The following is a 24,008-nucleotide window of genomic DNA, read 5'->3' on the forward strand; positions in this document are numbered from 1 at the left end:
TACTTTTTTATTGCAAATTCGGATTCAGCGTCGAAAAATACATAAGAATATATAGGTCTGGCCAATTGCACAGACACTTTTGTTTTTTTTGTGGGCCTGTGTAATGAATAAATTTCCAACTGATTCAAATTTTCTTTCGCTCTAAATTTAAGAGAAAATAATTAAAAATGATAAACAGGAAACTAATCGAAATTCTAAAGACATTTTCGATTTGAACCTCGATATTTTTATTCAGTTTTATGTACACGGGCGTTACGTTTTCTTTTTTAACAAAGTGTGTACTAGCTAGATACAAAATATATGGTATATAGTCAGTCTGTTTAGAACATTAGAAACGGTGCATACATACAATTTGCACGCGATGAAAAATATTTACAATTACATCTTTCGCCTTCGTTTTCATCCACTCCTCTATCATTTTAGTTACACACATCACGAGAAAATTGAACAATAAACTTCCCCCTAAAAACATCTACAAATTTAAAGGTTGGGACATGGAAGACTACGAAAGTGGGTACGTCAATAATCCTCACGATTCGCAACACTGATCACGCTGAAAGATATTATTTACACCAGAATAATTTACCCGTAAATTAACAAATATGAACATTTTTCCTCGACAAATAGTCTCTAAAAGAATATTTATCGATGGCATTAAAGCCGAAGTCATTTTAAATAACTAAATTTTACAGAAGAATATTATTAATTGATAACAATTATCTATTAATAGATCATTATTTATTAACAGAGAATTATTATCAACGATTAACTAAAATTGTTCAAAGCGCAAATTCACAATTAATAAAAGTTGCGATAATCGTGGAATACAATCCGGGTTATGAACGTAAATCTCTTAAGGTTACAACTCATTTAATATGACTAGGAGTAACAATTCTCTGTAAATGGAACACACAATATTTATATAAAGAAACTATCTACAATAACGCAAACATTCTTTTTTTGTGATGATCGTATAAATATAAATATAATAAAAAGATCTCCCTCGGGAATCTCTGTCTTCTTAAGTAAATGCATTTGTAAATATTTGTAACACTAAAGTATTCAAAACTTGTATCCTTTTCCTTGAGAATTCTTGATATGGAATTTATTTACTTGAAAACTGGTCATTAAAAAAAATTGAAAGGAACTTTTTATTTAGTCTAGTATGGCTATAACCAATTTATGCTACTTAGAAAAACTAAAGTAAAAAAATTACGGTAAAAAGATTGTCTAAAAAAGATAAAAACGATATGAAATCTTATCAATTAAAATGTTCGAAAAAATACGATACAAAAGATGCAATACTGATATTATTTTGTTCAGAGAGACTAAAATTTTTGTGGGAAAAAATGTATCTTAGTTTTAATCATGTCGTTTTGATTTCGTAAAAGCTTATCTTATTTTTATAATAGTTAACATTAGAGAGGGCATTTTGTTCGTACCCGTTTCTTAAATTTCTTAAAGAAATTTTACTTTACAATTTTTCGAAAATAGAGAACATTTAGTTGAATAAAAAATCGGAGACAGATATAACTTTTTATTCAAATCGTGGAAACTCTGACTGGAGGTCAGGAAATTAAATTTTAAAATAGTCGCTGCCACTAATTATTGACGCGCACTGATTGTAACTGAATGCAACTGAGTGCAAATAGAAATTTTCAATATCTAAATTCCACGGCTATTTTCAAAAGATTTATATTGGTATTTTCGAAAATTAAAATTTAATTAAGGAACTACCAGTCAGAGATATCGATTTTCATTCGAGGCAGCGCTCTCGAATCCATTATTGATATCGCTTATAGCGTCTCTCTAATTCACATTCACATGGCATGAATTCTAAAAATTGCGCCCATTATTTGCCTCGCTTTGTTAATCACAAAAACGGCGGGGCAATATCAACGTTAAGCTTCGAAATTCGCATTTCTACTTCTAACGTTATTCAGAATAAATCTTTAACGATAACTAATTCCTCGCATTTTTTAATAAATATCTATTTCTATACAACAAGCATTTTCTAGAAAACACGTGCTACTTTTTTCCATTACCTTGAAAAAGTGAATTAAATCATACCCAGGCCTCACAGTCCCTGAGGGATGAAATATAGTCACCAAAGGGTAATTTTTGTCAAAGTAATAGGGTAGTTTTTTTACACTCGAAGGACAACAAAAATTTAGGAGAAATTCATAAGGCTTTAAAACAATTCAAATTTTATTCTAAAGAATTCAAATAAATTGGAAAATATCTTAATAATAAAAAATGCCATTGATTTTCGTCAAATTGAAACGAATTTAGAGGAATTTAAAGTAAGCGAGAAGAATTCTATAAAAATTCATAAAAAATTAAAGGTTCGCAAAAAATCAAATTAATGTATAACTGTTTACAGATATGAAAAAACTTGATTGAATTCAATAAGTTTGAAACGAACTTAAAAAAAATGCAAAGGAATTCTAAATAATTTGAAGAAATTCCGAAGAATTCAATCGGAGGTTAAAAGAATTTAGGATCAATTAAATAAAAATTTTAGAACATTCAAAACAATCTATTCAATTAAATAGAATTGTGAATGTTTAAAAAACATCAAGTAATTTAAAAAAATTGAGAGAATTCCAAAGAATTTATAAAAATTCAGGGTCAAATAAAAAAAGAAGTCAAGTCACTTTAAATTTTTGAAACCCTAATCATTTCTAACCAAGGAAATGAATAATTGCTAAAAAACAGTTTTTTGTTAAATTTAAAAAAATTCAAATGAATTGGAAAGAATAGTTAAAATCGAGAAAATTCCATTTATTTCACTAAAATTTCAGTAGATTTAGAGAAATTTAAGGAAAAAGAACAAACAAAATCTAAAAAAAAATTAATTGAATTGAGTAAGTTTGATATGCGTTTAGAAAAATTGAAGAGAATTGAATAGAATTTGATGAAATGCTTAGGAGTTTTCGGTGAGTTTTGAAGACTTCAAGATGAACTTAAAAACTTTTAAAAAATCTATTGAATTTGTTAAAATTGAGTAAGTTTAGAAGAATTCAAAAGAATTTAGGATAAATTAATGAAAATTCAAGGCGATTTCCAAATTGCAATTTTTTTTCGAAAATCTCTTGAAATCTTTGAAAACCTATGAAATCTCTCACTACCAGTGAATAAATGCCTTGAAATCTATTAAAATAATAAGATCTCTTAAAATCTCTTAAAATTATTAAAACCCCTTGAAAATATTTCAATATATTGAGAATGCCTTTGAATATTTTAAGACATCCTAAAATATTTCAAATCCTTTGAAATCCCATTAAATTACTGAAATCAATATAAAAATGGTTAAAGCGTTTGAAAATTCCAATGCATTTGACAAAAATACCTTAAAATGTTTCAAATCTTTTGGTAATTTTATCAATTGATCGTCAGGATCATTTAAATAAAAGCTTTCAAAAATTAAAACAAATCCATTGAAATAAAAAATGAAAAAGAATTTCATAATTGATTTTGGTAAATTTTGAATTAATTTATAGGAATTTAAAGTGAATCAGAAGCACTCTATGAGATTCGTAAAAATTTAAGTTAATAAACCGATTAAATTAATTAATAACAATTTACAAGTATAAAAAAACGTCATTAAATTCAGAAAGTTTGAAACGAGCTTTAAAAAATTAAGGGAATTCAAAATAATTTGGTGAATTGCCGAACAATTCAAGGTGAGGTTAAATGATTTTAGGATAAACTAAATAAAAACTGTAGAAAATTAAAAAAGAGAATTTCATAGAATTTATAAGAATTCAGGGTGAGATGAAAAATTCAAATATCTTCAAATCTTTGAAATCCTACTAATTTCTAACCAAGAAAGTATCTAATGGCTACAACTTAATTCGAGTTAAATGTAAAAAATTCAAATGAATTGCAAAGAATAGTTAAAATCGAGAAAATTCCATTTATTTCACTAAATTTGAGTTTAACATATTTAGAGGAATTCAAGGGAAACGAGAAGAATTCGATGAAATTCATACAATATCAAATTGAATTAAAAATAAACAATTAGGCGAATTAAAAACAATTGAAAAATATGAAAAAATTAATTAAATTGAGTAAATTTGAAATGAGTTCAGAAAAATTAAAGAGAATTGAAAAGAATATGATGAAATTCTCAGGAATTTTCGGTGAGTTTTAAAACCTTCAAGATGAATAAAAAAACGTAATCTATTGAATTGAGTACAATTGAGTAAATTTATGAGAATTATAAGAATTTAATAGAATTTATGATAAATTAATAAGAATTCCGGGCGAATTTCAAATGAATTGCATTTGTTTTTTAATCTCATGAGATCTTTGGAGCACTACAAAATCGCTTATACTTGTGAATAAATTCTTTGAAATCCATTAAAATATTTAAATCTCTTAAAATCTCTTGAAATTATTAAAACCCCTTGAAATGGCTAAAATCTATTAAAACTGCCTTGGGATCTTTTAAGATCCCCTACAATAATTCATATGCTTTAAAATTCCATGAAATTACTAAAATCAATCAAAAAATGTTAAATTTGTTGAAAACGCCAATAAATTTGAAAAAAAATATCTTATAATGTTTCAAATCCTTTGATCATTTCCTCAATTGATCCTCAGGATCAATTAATCAAAAGCTTTCAGAAATACAAAAAATACATTGAATTAAAACTATTAAAAATGCAAAAGAATTTCATAATTTCATAATTGATTTCCGTACAATTAGAATTAATTCAGAAAAATTTCAAGTAAACGAGAATAATTCTATAAAAATTCATAAAAATTGAAGATGAACAAAAAAATCAAATTAATTTATAAATATTTGCAGATATGAAAAAAGTTAATTGAATTCAGTAATTTTGAAACGGGATTAACACAATTCAAGAGAATTCCAAATAACTTAATGAAATTCCTACGAATTCAAGGTGAGGTTACAAGAATTTAGGATCAATTAAATAAAAACTTTAGAAAATAAAAAAAAAATTCATTTAAATAGGATTGAGCGAATTTAGAAAAATTTAAGAGAATTCCATAAGAATGTATAAGAATTTAGAGTTACAAAACAATTAAAGTTAAATTTAAAAAAATCAAATAATTGGAAAAAATGGTTAAAATCAAGAAAATTCCATTCATTTCGCTAAAAATTGAGTGCATTTCTAGAGGAATTTAAAGGAAACGAGAAGAATTCGATAAAAGTTTTAAAGATTTCAAGATAAATTCAAAAACTGTTTAAAAATCAATTGAATTGAATAGAATTGAGAAAATTTAGCAGAATTAAAAAGGATTTAGGATAAATTAATAAGAATTCAGGGCGATTACTAAATGAATTGCAATTTTTTGGTTGAAAATCTTTCAAAATTGTTGAAGCCCTACGAAATTACTTAATACGTCTGAAATAATTCAGGATAAATTAATCATAATTCAAGGGGAAAAATAATTTAAGGCTTCCAGTTCGGTGTGAATACGCGACAGACGTATGAGAAGTGCCAGGGTAAACTTGGTGGTTTTAGAAGTGAAAATCAAGACTGTAGTGGAAAAAGAGTTAACAAAAATGTCAAGCAGTCCTGAACAATTTTTACAGTTATTTCTTACCGAAATTCTCTGATTTGCTACTTTTTTTCAAAATCTCGGACTATTGGAAGCTTTGATCTTATTATAAATGTTTTTAAAGTTACATTATGGGTTGCAAATAGAGTACCAAATTTTGAAAATAGGGTAATTTAGGGACCGGAAATAATATAGGGGATATAGGGACCAGTCTGTGAGGCCTGCACACTAGGAAGTAACCGATAATGTCAAACAAATTGTTAATTTAAATAAACAAAAAAATATATAATAAACCTATACTATAAGAACAAATTGCAAAATAATCTAATGAAATTCCGTCAGCGACGAGTTATATGAACTTAAAAATAAGCAAAACTTAAAAGTTATTGAGCAATGCAAATGAAAAAGGTATCGTCTCACCTATTAAAGATTTTGTCCAGAAATATCAATAGAGATTTGTAACAATGCGTAACTATCATAACAATATTTAGTAAAATTACGACGTCTTAGTAGAAGAATATTCTCTTTCACTTCTCATTTATTTCACTTAACAGTAGGGCAGCAGGAATTTTTCGCTTAGTTGCAAACGAGTGCGAGTGCTACATTTTTCACGTTAAATGTGTATTTACAACCAATTTTTGTTCACCGTTACGAAAGTTCTCTCACAGAGAGAAGTTAACGATGAAATTTGGACGTATGATCAACTTTTTAACAATTGCAATTTTTTTTACTTAAAAAAAATTGAGAAAACGCCCGAGACCAAATGGTAGAATTTCCTGCATAAAATTGTACAACATTTTAGAGTTTATTAAATTAATAAACATCATTTAGAGTAAAAAATATGAGATGTTACCTATTTCTTAAAAACATTACGAGTTGATATGCATTTTTCACGAACTCTAAATCAATTTTCCCGTAATAAGGAAGAAATGATTCAGAAAAAGATATGAAGAGTGTAGTACATTCACTTTAAAAGTAAATTCAAATACCTTGCGAAGTATCGAATTTAATAAAGCTACTTCAAAGAGTAGCTTTGACTTCTAAAATTGAATTTTAGAAGAATCGCGAGTCAGATTTTTCGTTCTGGCAGGTAAAAGCTATATAATAATCTAAATTTCGTTACTTGTGTGTCTACTGGTGTCTACTAATCATCATGGAAACAACAGCGCCGGTCGCACGCAAAACAGCCACAGCATTGTCGTGATCTGATTTGGTAAAATCAATTCCATCCACTTCCAAAATTTTGTCCCCTGGGCGCAAAGTTCCTTGTGCTGGACCATCCGGATTTACTTTAGTCACGACGATACCCTGAAATTGAAAAAATAACTGGAGAAATTCAAAAACTAAAGTTGAATGTCGACTAAGAATAAAAGGTTCAATCAGGGTGACCGTTTTAATCGACGAAGTAAATTCCCGGTCATTTCCCGGTTTGCAAACATTTTTCACAGCCAATGAAATTTTAAAAAAAATGGAACCCTAAAGCTAAAAAAATTTCCGCTTGAGGTAATAAAAACTGAGCTGTAAATGAAAGCACTCAAGGTGGAACTGTTAAATTTTAAACTTTTAACATTGAAATTTAAAAGTTTTTAATTTAATTTTTTTGTTTTCAAATGCTCAATAATTTACGCGTATAAAATTGAAGGTACTAACATTTTTCAATATAAAAAAATATGAATCCACGTTATCATTTTCAATGCTTTGAATTAAAAAATCAATTAATGAGCTTTAAAAATTTCAAAATTAAATAATTTTAAGGAATTTTAAGTTGGAAATATCAAATATTGAAGAATTGAAAATATTTTAACTGAGCACTTCTTAAATTGGAAATTCAGTTATTATCTTTTTAAATAGTTTAAACATCCTTGGAAAGATTCAAAATTTTATTCTAAAATCTTGAGAAATCTAGAATTTGTTTTAAATTGTTTTCAATTTAAAATTATTTTGAAGATTTTTTCATAATTTCTAAATATCTGTCAAAATGAATTGAATTTTTTCTAAAATTTTTAGAAAATCCTGCAAATTTTAGAAAACTTCTTTAACAATTTGGATGTATAAATAACAATTGAACATTTATTATTTGTAGGCGAAATTTGAGTAATTTTAAGAGACATGTAGAAGTTTTGAAAAGATTCAAACTTAATGTAAAACTTGAAATGGTAGCCTACTATAAAACAAAATGTAATTTTCGCAGATTTTAAACAAAAAAAATTAGATTCTTTTCAAGAATTGTGAAAGGCTTTGAAAGAATAAAAACATTTTTTTAAGATTCCTAAGAAAATTAAAAATAACTTCTAAATATCTCTTAAAATTACTCAAATTTTTTCTTCGAATGTTAATTTGTAAATTATGCATCGAAATTGAAAAACTTCACTCAAAAATTAAGCATTTTTCAAATACAACATTTAAAATTGTAACGTTCAAAGTTTAAAGGCTCTTCGAAATTTTAACGATTCCAGGTTTTCCATGTCAAATAATTCAGTAAAAGATTCTTTACTTTTAAATATTTGGTTACAATTTATTTGTCTTAAATAAAAATTCAAATATTGCTAAATATTGAATAATTAATCTTTTTTCTTAATTAAAAATTCGAAATTGAATGGGTTACAAATCGAATACTTTAGACTGAAACAATATTTTAATTTAATAAAATCCTTTTACTAAGAATATATTATTAGAAAGTTATATTTAAGTTGAAATTATTTTATAAATTTTCGGTCACACGTCCACATTTGTTTAATGACTAAGACTTTCAAATTAAAACCGTTTAAGTTTTAACAATACAATCTGAAAATTCTTAAATTTTGAACTGGTTTAAAATCGTTTAGTCAAATCGTTTTTGTTCACCTTCTATTGCTTAAAGTACAGATCAATTTAGAAAAAATGTATTTATTTATTAAATAAAAATGATTTTTATCCAAAATCTTCAACATCAAAGGCTTTTATTTTTTATTTGTTCAAGTCTTTAAGAAAGCATTTAAAAATTCTTTAAATTAAAAGTATAATCTTAGAAATAAAAATCTTAAATGGAAAATTTTTAAAGTAAAAAAATTTCGAATTAATGATTGGAAGCTAAATAATAGTATAATTGAAAAACATAGCAATTCCAATAACTATTTAAAAACAGTTGAAAGCGAACGTAGACAGATTTTTCTTCTACAAATTTGTGAAATTCCCGGTAAAAAAAATTCACTGTCATTTCCCGGTCCAGCGGCCACCCTGTTTAATGCATGAATTCTTGAATTTTGAAAATATATCATTAAAAATAATTCAATTTGAAAGAGTTATATATTAAAGGAACGTAATTTGGAACTTTTTTTTGGAATAGCTCAATTAAGAATACTTACCATTGAAATTTGTTCAATTTTTATCATATGTCAAAATTTTTCACTTTTAAATATTTATATGTTAAATGTATGTAATTTTGCAGGAACTTTTTTGGAATACTTCAATTTAGAAGCACTACCACTAAAAATTTTTCAATTTTCCTGATTTGCAATTTTAAATTCTTCAATATTGCAGAGTTAGAATTGAAAATTCTTCACCCTTTTAGTATGAATTAAAATGATTATATTTCGATGATTTTTGAAATTATAGTGAAGTTTTAATTTCTGGGTCTCCCAAAATGAAAACAATTCGAATAAAATCATTAAAATTACAGAAATATTTGTATTATAAATTGTGAAAATTAAAAAATCTTCGATTTTGAAGACTTACAATTAAAAATTTTTTATTTTAAAGATTTGCAAACAAAATTCTTACATTTTGATGATTTTGGAAACCGAAAGTTAAGTTTTCAATTCTAAATCTTCCAAATTGAATAAAATTTGAATGTAATGCATCAAAATTACAGAATTTTTCACGATTTGCAATTTTAAATTAATCAAATTTAAAGATTTGCAAGGGAACGCGTTTTATTTCTAAAGATTTATTAATACAAAATTTTATATTGTGATGATTTTCATGATTTTTGAAATCATAAGTCCAGTTTTTAATTCTAAATCTTCAAATTGGGAAAATTTCTAATGTAAACCATCAAAAATACAACATTTTAAATGTTAAAATTTGAAAGTACTTAAAAGAGTAACAATTTTAAACATAAAGAAACAGAATGAATTTAACATTAATTTTAGGGATATATTAATAAATTTTCTTAAATTAGGATGCTTTTGGTAATCAGGTCACATCTTTAATTTTCTATCTCCCAAACGTAAATAATAAAAAATATGGAAATTTTGTTTTGTAAATGGTGAAAATTGAAAACTCGAATTTGAAAGATTTTCAATTTAACGATCTACAAATTTGACGAGTTATAATTGAAGATTCTTGAATTTTAAAAATATAAAATTACAAATTATTCAACTTTCAAGATTTATTTATTAAAGGTACGTAACTTAAAATATATTTTTTTTATTTGAATAGTTCAATTTTGAAGATTTAAAATTAAAAATATTAAATTTGAAAAATTTACAATTGAAAACATTTTAATTCTAAAGATTTATAAACAACAATTTTTATAATATGATGATTTTTATGATTTTGGAAATTAAAAGTCGAGTTTTCAATTCCAAATCTTCCAAATTGAGAAAATGTCGAATGTAAATCATCAAAAATACAACATTTTAAATGGTAAAACTTAAAAATTGTTTAGGTTTTAATTGAAAATTGTAAAAAATAATTCACTTCTATTTTCAAAATTTACAATTAAATGTTCTTCAATTGTTAGAGTTACAATTGAAAACATAAAAAAACTGAATGAATTTAACATGAATTTTCGAAAAGTATAAATAAAATTTCTTAAATTGGGACGATTTTGGAAATCCAAAAATGACCATTTCAATTTTCAATCTCCCAAATTAAAGAAATTTCAAACGTAAATAATAAAAAATATGAAAATTTTGATTTGTAAATTTTAAAAATAAAAACTCGAATTTTAAAGATTTTCAATTTAATGATCTACAATTTTAACGAGCTATAATTAAAAATTCTTGAATTTTGAAAATATTTTTAGAGTAGTTTAATTTTTTTAAATTTTTCATTAAAAACATTAAATTTTGAAACTTTACAATTGAAAACTTAAATTTTTAAAGTGTATCAATATAATATAAATCATACCGTTTCAGCTCCGGCAACTCCACCAGCGATACTAAATCCCAGCCCTGGATTTTTTCTTACTTGAACAGGAAGCTGAAATAATAATTTCCGTTATAAAATCCTCGATAAAATCCAACATTTAAAGAAATAAGACTCTTTAGGGGGTCGGAATCACTTTAGAGATAAAAAAATAATGCCAACGGTGGCATTAAATTTGAAAAATAGTGGCAAAATATTGTTATGAAATTTTGTAAATAATAAACTTATATGTATAATAAATCACGCAGACCTCGGATCGACTATGTTTATAAAAACATCGCATTGGTAATATAAGTCGCATGAAATTTCGAAAAATTTCTTTCTTTAGCAATACATGAATTTTTAATCCAAACGGACGACTTTTCAACAAAACGGTTGAATGTTTAACCAATACAGATACTGTTGGATCAAAATAGTATAATTTTAATTTTTAAATTTTAATTTATTTAATATTAAATTTTCGACGCAAAAAGAATTATATTTTTTAAAAAGCTGCATTTTTAAGAAGATAGTTGAATTTGTTTAAAAACATTTAAATAGCCGGGAAACATTAGGGGCTAACCAATCTTAATTTTCAGCCAAATGGTCAAATCTTGAAACAAAAAATATTAAACTTTCACAAAAATGGTGGCATTTTCTTACTAAATAGTTAAATATATAGGACAACAAGATGAATTTTTAGAAGAAAGTTTAATTGTTAATCAAGAAACATAAATCTAAAAAAAAAAAACGAATTTTGAAGAAAATAGTTAAAATTTAAACAAAAGAGGTAAATATTCAATAAAATAATTAAATGTTTGAACAAAATAGTTGAATTTTTAACCAAACAGCTTAATTTCCAACAAAAAATATGAAACTTTTACGAAACGAGATACATTTTAAAAGCTTAAAACTAAAAAGACGAATTTTTAATAAATACAGATTTTTTAGTGAAAAAAGAAAAGAAAGGTGCACCAAATTGTCAAACTTTCAAATCAAAAGACGAATTTTTCCTAAAACAGTTGAATTTTTGACGCAAAAAAAAATTATTTTTAACATAAAAAGACTAGTTTTTAACTACAAATGATCAACTTTAATCCAGAAACGAAAAAGATACATTTTTAGTTAAAAGAATTAATTTTCAACAAAAAAATTTTTTGTTAACAATATAAATAAATTTTCAACCAAAGAGGTGAACTTTCAACGAAAAAGATTAATTTTAACAAAAGAGTTGTCTCCTCAACCAAAGAAGATAAATTTTCAACCAACAAATTGCATTTTTATACAAAAAAAAATGTTACCAAAACAATTGCATTTTTTAAACCAACAAGACGATTAAAAAAAAAAGAATGATATTTTCAACCAAGAAAGTAAAAGTTGAATTTTCATCAAAAAAGTATAACATGAAGGGTTGCAACACAGAACTAGATAATCAAGTTTTTTCCAAAAATGGGCTTTTTTGTATAAAAAAAAAGCTTAAAAAATCTAACACATATTTTGTTAAAAGGATTTGCCTGCCATCGTCTTCTTCTTGTTCTTATTTTTTATTAAAGCTTTTTCTGACATTATTTCTCTTCCTAAACATTTTTTAATAAAATAAAATAATGACCATTTTTTAAAAGAAAAAGCTCTTGTATTAAACTATTTGCTTAGTACCAAAATATCAATTAAATTCAACCTTAATTTTTAAATCTCCATTTTCTACAAAAAGTCACTTTTATAAGATTTTTTTACTTAAATTTTGGCAGTGAAATCAGAAACGATATTTAAAAAATTTTTTATAATTTATTTGTACATAAAAATATACCTTTTTTCTCTTTACACCACTTTTAGCGAAAATTTGTAAGTAACAGTGTAATACAGTCACATTAATTCTTCATTTTCCCGGCACAGAATAACTTTTTTGGTTGAAAACTTTTTTGTCCTTAATCAATTTTTTCCTATCTCGGGAGAAAATTTTAATTATTTTTTTTTGTTTGAAAAAAGTTTTCAGTCGCTATCCAAAGCCATTTTCAAAACCCATTTTTTTGTTAAAAATTCATTTTTCCAACTGAATATTCCAGTATTTCGTTAATTTTTTTTCAATTAATTTTTTCTCGTAGAAGATTATTCCTGGTTAAAAATTTAATTTTTTTGGTCGAAAATTCAACAGTTCTGTAGAACACTAAGTTTTTTTGTTTGTTAAAAATGCAACTGTTTGAAATTGAATCGTTTTTTGGCTTAGGATTCAACTATTTTGTTTAAAATGTGACTTTTTGGTTTGAAAATTCAACAATTGAATTGCAATTTTTTTTTCTTCCTTGACAAAAAAATTCTCACTTGATTAAAAATTAATATATGTTGTTAAACATTCATCTTTTTGGATTTAAAATTCACATTTTTCTATAGAAATATTATCTTGTTTGGTTATGAATGCAACTATCTGGTTAAAAATTAATCTGTTTTGTACAAAAATTAACTTTTTTATTGAAAGCTCCACTGTTTTGTCGAAATTTTTATGAAGATTCTTAATTTTAGTTGAAAATTCAACTCATTATTTGTAAATTAACATTTTGTAGAAAATTAATTTTCTTTATTTAAAATTAATCTTTTTAATTGATGATTCAACTATTTTGTTCAAATTTTGCCTATTTGGCTTGAATAATCAGCAATCTGATTGCAATTGTTTTTCTTCCTTGACTAAAAAATTAATCTGTCTTGGTGAAAAATTATGCTTTTGGTGAAAATTCAACTTAGTTGTAAATTAACTTTTTTGTAGAAAATTCATTTTCTTTATTTAAGATTAATTTTTTTGTTTGAGGATTCAACTATTTAGTTAAAATTTGACTTTTTGGTTTGAAAATTCAACAATTGATTGCAATTTGTTTTTCCTTGACTAAAAAATTTTCACTTGATTAAAAATTAATATATGTTGTTAAGCATTCATCTTTTTGTTTTTAAAATTCACATTTTTCTATAGAAATATTATCTTGTTTGGTTATGAATGCAACTATCTGGTTAAAAATTAATCTGTTTTGTACAAAAATTAACTTTTTTATTGAAAGCTCCACTGTTTTGTCGAAATTTTTATGAAGATTTTTAATTTTAGTTGAAAATTCAACTCATTATTTGTAAATTAACTTTTTGTAGAAAATTAATTTTCTTTATTTAAAATTAATCTTTTTAGTTGATGATTCAACTATTTTTTTTAAATTTTGCCTTTTTGGTTTGAATAATCAGCAATCTGATTGCAATTTTATTTCTTCCTTGAATAAAAAATTCTCATTTGATTAAAAATTAATCTGTCTTGGTACAAAATTAACTTTTTTGTAGAAAATTCATTTTCTTTATTTAAGACTAAACTTTTTGGTTGAGAATTCAACTATTTAGTTAAAATTTGCCTTTTTGGCTTCAAAATTCAACAATTGGATTGCAATTTGTTTTCTTTCTTAACTAAAAAATTCTCACTTGATTAAAAATTAATCTATATTGTTAAGCATTCATCTTTTTGGATTTAAAATTCACATTTTTCTATAGAAATATTATCTTGTTTGGTTATGAATGCAACTATCTGGTTAAAAATTAATCTATTTTGTACAAAAATTAATTTTTTATTGAAAGCTCAGCTGTTTTGTAAAAATTGTTATAAAGATTATTAATTTTAGTTGAAAATTCAACTCATTATTTGTAAATTAACTTTTTGTAAAAAATTAATTTTCTTTATTTAAAATTAATCTTTTCAGTTGATGATTCTACTATTTTGTTCAAATGTTGCCTTTTTGGCTTGAATAATCAACAATCTGATTGCAATTTTATTTCTTCCTTGACTAAAAAATTCTCATTTTATTAAAAATTAATCTGTCTTGGTAAAAATTAACTTTTTTGTTGAAAATTCAACTCAGTTGTATATTAACTCTTTTGTAGAAAATTCATTTTCTTTATTTAAGATTAAGCTTTTTGGTTAAGGATTCAACTTTTTTTTTCCAATTTTACCTTCTTGGCTTGAAAATTCAACAATTAGATTGAATTTTTTTTTTTTTCATTGACTAAAAAATTCTCACTTGATTCAAAATTAATTTATGTTGTTAAGCATTCATCTTTTTGGATTTAAAATCCACATTTTTCTATAGAAATATTATCTTGTATGGTTATAAATGCAACTATCTGGTTAAACATTAATCAGTTTTGGTACCAAATTAATTTTTTTGTTGAAAATTCAACTGTTTTGTAGAAATTTTTTTTAAGATTCATAATTTTAGTAGAAAATTCAACTGATTAGTTATAAATTAACTTTTTTATACAACATTCATTTCCTTTATTAAAAATGAATCTTTTTTGTCGAAAATTTGACCATTTTGTTACAAATTTATCTATTTCGTTAATAATTCATATTTTTTTGATAGAAAATGAATCTTCCTGATTGAAAACTCGTATTTTTTAAATAGTGTGAATCAGAGTCCTGTCATTATAAAATCCAAATCACATTCAGAGAAATGTAACTCATTTAATAAAATAAAAATACTCACCACACTCGCATTTCTATGTGGCCCAAACATCCACCTAAATCTTGCTTTCCCCTCTGAATTTAAGGCATTCATACTCGTCGATTTGGAATTAATCGAAGTGGGTGTACTTCTCCCAGAATTCGTCTCACTCTGAATGTAGTTACCATGTTTCGAAGGGAGTCCCATCTTATTACCATGCGAATTATTTAACGAAATATCATAAATCTTCTGATCCGTCTTAAGATCCATATTTACAGAATTCGCATCTTCCGACAGATTCAAGTTTTCAGAGAGAGAACCCTCGTTCGAAGAAATTCCATTTTGAGATCCCTTCGATCTATCTAATTGCCGGGATTGATTGGTAACTTGAGAGCGATATTTATTTCTGGAGATGGGAGAAGCTGTCAATGAAGAGACATTGAAAGACTTTACTTTGTTGGAATTTGGACTGTCGAGATGATTTACGAGCGAATCTGACGAGTTCAATCCTTCGTTTTTCAATCTTAAGACGGGAATTTTACTTCGTTTCATTGACTGGTCGAAATTCGATTCGGATTCGAGAGGCTGAATTCTATCGCAGGCATCGGAACAAATGCTGGTTCTATTACCGTTTAAATTTGAAGAAATGTTTTTTTTCATAAATTCGGTTTCGTCGATGGAATTGCCATTCTCAACTCGCGGCGACAAAGAAGTTTCAACAATTTCCTTTTGATTTTCGTAGTGAGAATTTTCTTGTTTATGTGGACTAGGTGGTTTCGGAGGCGAAATTGGTTGGTAAATTTCGGAAACTGGGGCTGAAATTTAATAAATAATTGATAAATTCATATATTTTTTCAATGCCCTACTCTCAGGGTGGCCATTTTAATCAAGGAATAAGAATTCCGGTCATTTCCGAGTTCGCAAACATTTTTCATGGTCATTGAAATAAAATAAAAATTTAATATTTAGAAATTAAAATTTTTTAATTGAAGTAATCAAGACTGAATTGCAAATTAAAGTACTCGAATAGGCATTTTTTAATTTAAAACTTTTTTCATCGAAGCTTAAAAAATTATATGAAGAAATTTATACTTTAATCGCTCAAATAATTTATTCGCATAAATGGAAGCTTTTAACATATTCTAAATTATATAATTTTAAGCAATTTTAATTGAGGAACATTATTTATGTTTATTTATATAATTTTGAGGAAAGACTGAAAAATTCAGAAAAATAAAATTGCGAATTGGGGAAAATTTTCGAATGATAAAATTATCAAATTTAAACAATTAGAAAATTGTTTTGATAATAAATGGTAAAATGACACGATAGATAAAATAGTAAATATGTACATAAAATAGAGCATTTCATTTTACTTATTATTTTTTCATTTTAATATTTTATAATTTCGTAAATGTTTAGATTCGGGCATTTTGTTAATATTTGTTGAATTGTTAAAATATCATTTTTCTGATTGAAGATTTATCTTCTTAGTTGAAAATTCATCTCTTTGGTGGAAACTTTAACTATTGTGTTGAAATTGTGTTTTCGGGTTGAAAATGTTTTTACTGAAAATTTTAATAATTCCTTTTTTGGGTGGAAATGTATCCTTTTTTAATGAAAAATGCTAATCATTCTTTGAAAATTAATTTATTTAGGTTAAAGATTCAACACTTGAATTGTAAATTAATCTCTTCAGTTTATTACTTTTTTGTTTCAAAATTAATATTTTTAAATGGGAATTTAACTATTTCAGTTTTGGTATGAAATTGACGTTTTTTGGTTTAAAATTGAACTATTCTGTTGACAATTAGTTTAATTTGTGAAAAAAATCGTTTTTGTTGGGTTGTAAATTAACTTTTCAAACTAAAAATGTACCTGCTCTCTTTTTGGCTTGTAAATTCATCATTTTGTTGCAAATTCATATTTTTTGGCAGGATTTCATTGTTTTTTTAAAATTAAAATATTGTTTGGTTGAAAATACAATGCTTAGTTGAAAGTTTAACTACTTTGTTAAAAATTATTTCTTTTAATTCTAAAATTCCATTGTTTTTTTATTTTAAATTAAAATCTTTTTTGATTGAAAAAAAAACTAAGTTGAAAGTTTAACTAATATGTCATCAATATTTTTAACTGGAAATTTAATTATTGCATTTCTTGTTGATAATTTCATCTTTTTTAGTTGAAAATTTAACTATATGGTTAAAAAGTCGTTTTTGTCTGGGTTAGAAATTAGTTTTTTAATCTGAACATTAAACTATTTGCAACTGTTTGGTTAAAAATGAATCTTTTTTTGGTTGATGCTTCAACTACTTTGTTGAAATTTCGTATTTTTTATAAAATTCAACTATTTTTTATTAAAAATTAAAATTTCGTATTAGTTGAAATATCATTTTGCATTGTGAATTTACCTTTTTTGGTTAAAAACTCAACTACTGGGCGAAAGCTAAACTACTTTGTGAAAAATGAATTGTTTTTTTATTTAACATTTATCTTTTGTTGAAAATTCAAATATTTTAACTATACAATTTTCAACATTAAATTTTACAAATTATTTAATTTTGAACAGAATCAAAACCATATTATAAAATCAATTATTGCTCAATTTTTAATACTGGAACTACAGATCAATTTAAAAAATCATTATATTATTTAGATTTACAGTTGATACTCAACACCTTTTTGATAAAAAAAAAATTACCAATTTTAATTGCAAACTATTTAAGTCTTTTTTTAAGTCAACAAATAAATTTAAAAAAAAGAGTTGAAGTAAAACTTACGTTAAATTGCATTATATCATGTGATCCAAAATTTGTGATACTTGGAATGATTCGATAGATTTTTTCCTCAAAATTTGTAAAATTCTGGGTCAAAAAATAAATTTACTATTATTTTTCGGGTCTTCTCCAGGGTTTCCAGCTCAACAAGTCAAGTTGTTCCAGGTCTCCTTTTTTACATTAAATAATGAAATAACCGTTGGCTATAGATATAAAAATGGTGCCATTTCATTTTTTATTGGCCAACAATTTTGAAAGGAAGCAGAACCATAAATAAACAAATTCTTAATTTTTTGCAAATACAAGTCGTCTTTGAAATCCTTGAAATCTTCGTAAAATATTTGAAATCTTTTGAAATTCTTTGAAATCTCTTGAAGTACTTAAAATGTTTGCGAATTCTTGTCATTTCTGTGAATTCTTTTGGGATCTTTTTAAATTATTGTCAAATATTTTAAATCTTAAAAATCCTTGAAATTTTTGTGAAATTTTTAAAAAGATTTGTATTATTTGTGAAAGCTTTCTTTAATCTTTGTAAATAAGAGTAAGATTTGTTTTTGTAGATCTTAAGCTCTTCATTAATTAAAAAAATGAAACGAAATTACCACCTTAAGTATGTCTCTTGTCTAGTTTGCTATATGTTCGTCGTTGTCCAAAAACACTGTAAGGATTTTTCCGTCAACTAAGATGTAGTTTCTTAAAAAAAGCCTCTTCAATTAATATGCAGCTTTTCTATTATATGTTTTTTGTACATTTTAATTTAATTTGGTCACACGTCATTATTATTTTTAAAAATTGACATTAAACTATTGACAGATGTTTGACTACAAAATTAATATTCCTGGTTTTTTACAAGATAAAAAGCACAGGTAATTTTTATTTCTTTTACTTCAAAAAAAAAACTAATTTATTTGTAATTATTGTAAGAAAAGATCATTATTTATATATTATTTATTTAGATTCTTTAAAAAAAGGCACGCATTGTTAGCCGAAACGTCAGAAAGTCAGAATTTCAATAAACGAACTTTCCAGTAATTTAGTTTTATTCTTTTAAGAAAGGATTGATTTGATTCTTATAAAATCTACTTATTTTAATCACTGTTTGTGAAATTTTTTGTGTTCTTTCGAAATCATTGAAATCTTTTTTAATCTTCTCAAATTTATTGAAACTTTTTGAAATAGTTTAACATCTTTGAAATATTTTTTAAATCTTTCGTATTCTTTTGAAATCATTGAAATATTTGAAACCGTTTAAAATCTTTAAAATGTTTCCAAAGAATTTGAAACCTAGTTTTTAAATTCTTTGGAATTCATTCCTTTGAAATCTTTATGAAATTTTTATAAAATCTTTGCAACATATATGAAATCATTTTGAAGTATTTCGTGTTAATTTAAGATTTGTAAATCATTTTTAATCCGATTAAAATCTGTTAATATCTTAGAAATATATTTTAGTATAAACTTGTTAAAACTTTTAAATCTTTAAAATCGTTTGGAAGTGTCGCCCTAATGTTATGATACTGTCAAACTGATAAAATGAGGAACAAGGTTTAACCATAATATACTCTAAAAAAACGCTGTCAAATGTCGAGATAAGTTTATCAATAAAAAATAATGCATGATCAAGAACATATTAGCACAAATTTGAATACTATTATGAATGTATTTTAGCTGATGTGCACAATTGGTTTGGGACATGGCGTAATATGAGATTAAAAAAATTAATTTTTTTTCTCAGAATTATAGTACGCCATCTCTACAAAATTTTTATAATATTTATTATTATTAATATTATATTATTATATATTAATATTTCATAAATTTATTTTCATTTCAATTTTCATCAAATCCGAAATCTTTGTGAAACCTGTGAGATCTTTTGATTTTTATTATTATTTTATTTATGTATTATATTTTATATATTATTATTATTATATTTGGTATTACTATAACCTGTATTATATTAATATTATTATTTATAATATTTATATTTAATATATTTATTTTATTTATTAATAATGAAATTTTCCAGTAAGGAGTTGAACAGAATAAAAGTTTATATTATTCTGTTTTATTGCATACCTGGAATTAGATGAGTTATTCACTAATTATTCATTTTTTTGTAATATTCCTTTGGTTACTTTTAAGGTTAAAAATATTTTTGAACATTTTCATTTTTCAAATTAAACTTTTTTCACTTATAGCAATGCAAAAAAGGACATGGCGTAATATAATTTTCACTTTTAATAAACGTAACTATTTTAATTTAAAATTGTAACAGCTAAGGAACTAAATTTCAGGGGAAAATGTATTAAGAAACAAAGTTTAATCCTTAGTCTAAAAATAATAATAGTTAAAAAAATTTTTAAGTGGACATGACGTAGCATAATTTTAGGGCAACGAATTGTAAAATCTTTAGAAATGTTCGAAATATTGGTGAAATCTTTGAAATCTGGTGTACACGCCTCTTTCAAATCTTTGGGACATTTTTCTCAAATCTTTGTTTGTGAAATCTTCTTCATTAATCAAAATCATTGCACCCTTTCTTAAATCTTTGAAATCTGTGAAATCATTGTAAAATGTTCAAAATCCTTTAAAATATTCGCAAATTTTTGAAACATTCTGAAATCTTTTTTAGCAAGATTTCCTCTAAACGAGATGTTTCTTTTATAATATACTAAGATTTAAATTACTTTTCAGATTTCAATAAAATAACTGTTTTAGAAGAAAAAAAATGTAATTCAAGATTCTCGTGAAAAATTCAACAAGGCGGGGCCACCCTCTACTCTTTAATAACTATAAAATCGAGTAATTGAAAAATACCTGGATTAAGTTGTTGGAAGAAAGCAGCCTTTTTCGAGAAAGCAGCTGCAATATGATAAGGCGGAGGAACTGGAGGAACGTCGCTAATTTTGTAAACCGGAACATCCCTATTCTCCAAACTTCTCTCTTCAACAAGCGATGCACTTTTGTAAGGTTCTACCAGTTTTTCAGATTCCACAATCTTTGCTGTGTTTGTTTTCGAATACTCGTCTGGTTTCCATGCAGAATTCACGTAATCCGCTATCGTCGGCGGCTTTGCGAGGTATTCAGACGTGGGATTTCGAACGCATTTTGCTTCTCGAATTTCCGGATTAGTCTCAGTTGCGAGGACAGTTTTGTTTGCTTCGTCGGAAGATCCTTCAGAGCTGCGTTCTATTTCTAATCCTATGTTACTAATAACGTTGCAATATTTCGAGGAATAGTACTCGACGGAAGGCGAAGACACGTGAGGGACATTCTGCGAAAAGAAAATTGCACAAATATAGAAATAATATTCGTTTTTCTTTATATTTGAATAATATTGAATTCAAATTTAGGATATTTGAATGAGATTAAAATCCAACTTAAAACCCTTTTTTTAACGTCCAATAATAAAATTGATGAGAAGAATTCCTGAAAATAGAATCAATAATCTAACGACCAAATTTGGACAACCACCACAAAATGTTCCCACTGCAATCTGAAAAACAAAAAAGGAACATCCTCCCCCTCTCTCTTTCTCCTAAAAAGAAAGAAAAAAATAAAGAAAATTATTCGTTTTCAATTTGGACAAAAAATAAAAAGGAGGAAAGGAAAATGAGAAGGCAACCAAACAAATCCCCTTCCTTCTCTTTTTAATTTCTTTCGTCCTTTTTATTCCTGCCATTATCAAAATAAAATAAAAATGAAAATAAAAATAAAATGTGTTGCTAGCAGGAACAGCACCACTGCCACGAATGCTCTCTCTCTCTCTTTCTTTTATTTTTATTTTCTTTTAATTTTTTTGCCTTGATAAGGGTGCTGTATGAGTGCCGAAACCTTGGTGATTATTTGTTACAAATGTTTCTGGTTGTGGTTTGATAATGGTAGGAATAAAAATGACGAAAGAAATAAAACAGAGAAGGAAGGGGATTTGGTTGGTTGTCTTCTCATTTTTCTTTCCTCCTTTTTATTTTTTGTCCAAATTGAAAAAAAATAATTTGCTTTTTTGTCTTCTTTTTTAAGGGGAAGAGAGAGGGGGAGGATGTTCTTTTTTTGTTTTTCAGATTGCAGTGGGAACATTTTGTGGTAATTGTCCAAATTTGGTCCTTAGATTCTTGACTCTATTTTCAAGAATTCTTCTCATCAATGTTGAATTCGCAGATGCGGCGGAGCCCTACGTTGCACAGGGGGCAATGCCCCGCCAGAAATCGACCAGGAAGGGGCAAATAGTTAATATTCACCCTTTTGAAATCGAATGATTAAATTCATCGAATTTTAGGAACTGAGAATCTTTTAATTCTTTCTCGCTTTATTCAATCGTTGCAATCGATCTGGATTATTTATAAAATAATAGAAGTCTTTCTGAAATCTTTTTAATCTATCCGAAATCTTCGCGAAATATTTGAAATCTTTGTAAAGTCTTTATAAAATCTTTGAGATACTAATGCAACCCTTTTGACATATTTGATGTTTGTGAAATTATTGAAATCTTTGGTAAATTATTGCAATCTTTGTTTGCTCTTTAAAATTTATCTGAAAACTGCGAAATATTCAACATTTTTTATCAATCTTTAAAATCCATCTCAAATCCTTGTGAGATAATAGAAGTATTTGTGAAATCTTCTAAATCTACCCAAAATCTTTGCACAATATATATTTAGAATATTTTGTATATTTGTATTCTTTAAAAATCGTTGCGAAATATTTGAAACATTTTTTAAATATTCGCTGATGTTTGTAAAATTATTGAAATCTTTGTGAAATCTTTGGCAAATGATTGAAGTCTTTGTGAATTCTCCAAAAATCTTTGCGAAATATTTGAAATCTTTAGGAAATCAGTCAAGTCTTTTGAAATCTTCGTAAAATCTTTGTGAATTCTCTGAACATCTTTGTTGGATCTTTGAAATCTATCTAAAATCTTTGTTAAATAATAGAAGTCTTTGTGAAATCTTTGAAATCTATCTGAAATCTTTGTGAAATATTTAAAATTTTTAGGAAATAATTGAAATCTTTGTGAATTCTTCAAAAATATTTGCAAATATTTCAAATCTTTGTGAAACAATAGAAGTTTTTTTAAATCTTTTAATTCTATCTGAATTATATGTGAAATCTTTTAAAACTTTGTGAATTCTCTAAAAGTTATTGTGAAATATTTCAAATCTTTGTGAAATCTTTGAAATCTTTGGGAAATCATTGAAATCTTTGTGAAGTTTTCGTGAATTCTTAGAAAAAAATTTGCGAAATATTTGAAATATTTGGTAATATTTGTGAAATTACTGAAATCGTTGTGAAATCTTGGAAAATGATGGAAGTCTTTGTGAAATATTTTTAATCTATCTGAAATCTTTGAAATTTTTTTGAAATAATAGAAGTTTTTATGAAATCCTTCAAATTTCTACGAAATCTTTATAAATTTCTTATCAAATTTTTGAAAAATTGTTGCCGTCTTTGTCAAATATTTGTGAAATGTTTTATATCTGCCTGAAATGTGGGAAATATTTGAAATCCTTGTTCCAAAATATTGTTTTAGATCGTTTATGAAATCATTATGAATTCTATGAAAAATTATTGCAATTTTCATCAAATCCGAAATCTTTGTTAAATCGTTTGGTTATTATTATTTTTCTTTATTTATTATATTTTATATATTATTATTATATTTGGTATTATTATAACCTGTATTTATTATTTATTGTTAATTTATTAATTAACGTTTTGAAACGCTCCGCCACTTCTGAGAATAAAACAGACAGTCTAATCAGAGTGGACGTTTTAATCAAGAAAAAAAATCCCAGTAAAAAATTAACTGTAAATTAAAGCATTTAACGTGAAAGTCTTTTTAATTTTAAACTTTAAATATCCAAGCTTAAACAAATTTAGGCCAGAAATTTTTAATTCAAACACGCAATAATTTACACGTATAAAATAAAAGGTTGAACAACTTAAAATTAAATGCCATTAAACTACAAAATTTTAAGTTTTAAACTTTTATAAATTGAACAGTTCAAAGACTTCTGGATAAAAAATAGAAATCCATGCTATTATTTTCTGTGCTTTAAATTGAAGTAGAAATTAATAAATTTGAAAATTTGCAATAATTACATCAGTTTTATATATAATTATA

General features: G+C 25.3%; 1 protein-coding gene across 1 annotated transcript in view; it reads right to left on the reverse strand.

Moving 5' to 3' along the window:
• Positions 1–5,989: 5,989 nt before the first annotated feature.
• LOC117175176 (protein lap1-like) overlaps positions 5,990–24,008 on the reverse strand; it is a 47,946-nt gene continuing 29,927 nt past the window's right edge. The window contains exons 8-11 of the mRNA XM_033364783.1: positions 20,705–21,161; positions 15,150–15,922; positions 10,648–10,719; positions 5,990–6,843 (exon numbers count right to left, since the gene is read on the reverse strand). Coding sequence (XP_033220674.1) covers positions 6,667–6,843; positions 10,648–10,719; positions 15,150–15,922; positions 20,705–21,161 — 1,479 coding nt within the window. The 3' untranslated portion in view covers positions 5,990–6,666. The remainder of the gene's footprint in view (positions 6,844–10,647; positions 10,720–15,149; positions 15,923–20,704; positions 21,162–24,008) is intronic.

Source organism: Belonocnema kinseyi, chromosome 6, assembly GCF_010883055.1.
Source record: "Belonocnema kinseyi isolate 2016_QV_RU_SX_M_011 chromosome 6, B_treatae_v1, whole genome shotgun sequence".
NCBI lineage: Eukaryota > Metazoa > Arthropoda > Insecta > Hymenoptera > Cynipidae > Belonocnema > Belonocnema kinseyi.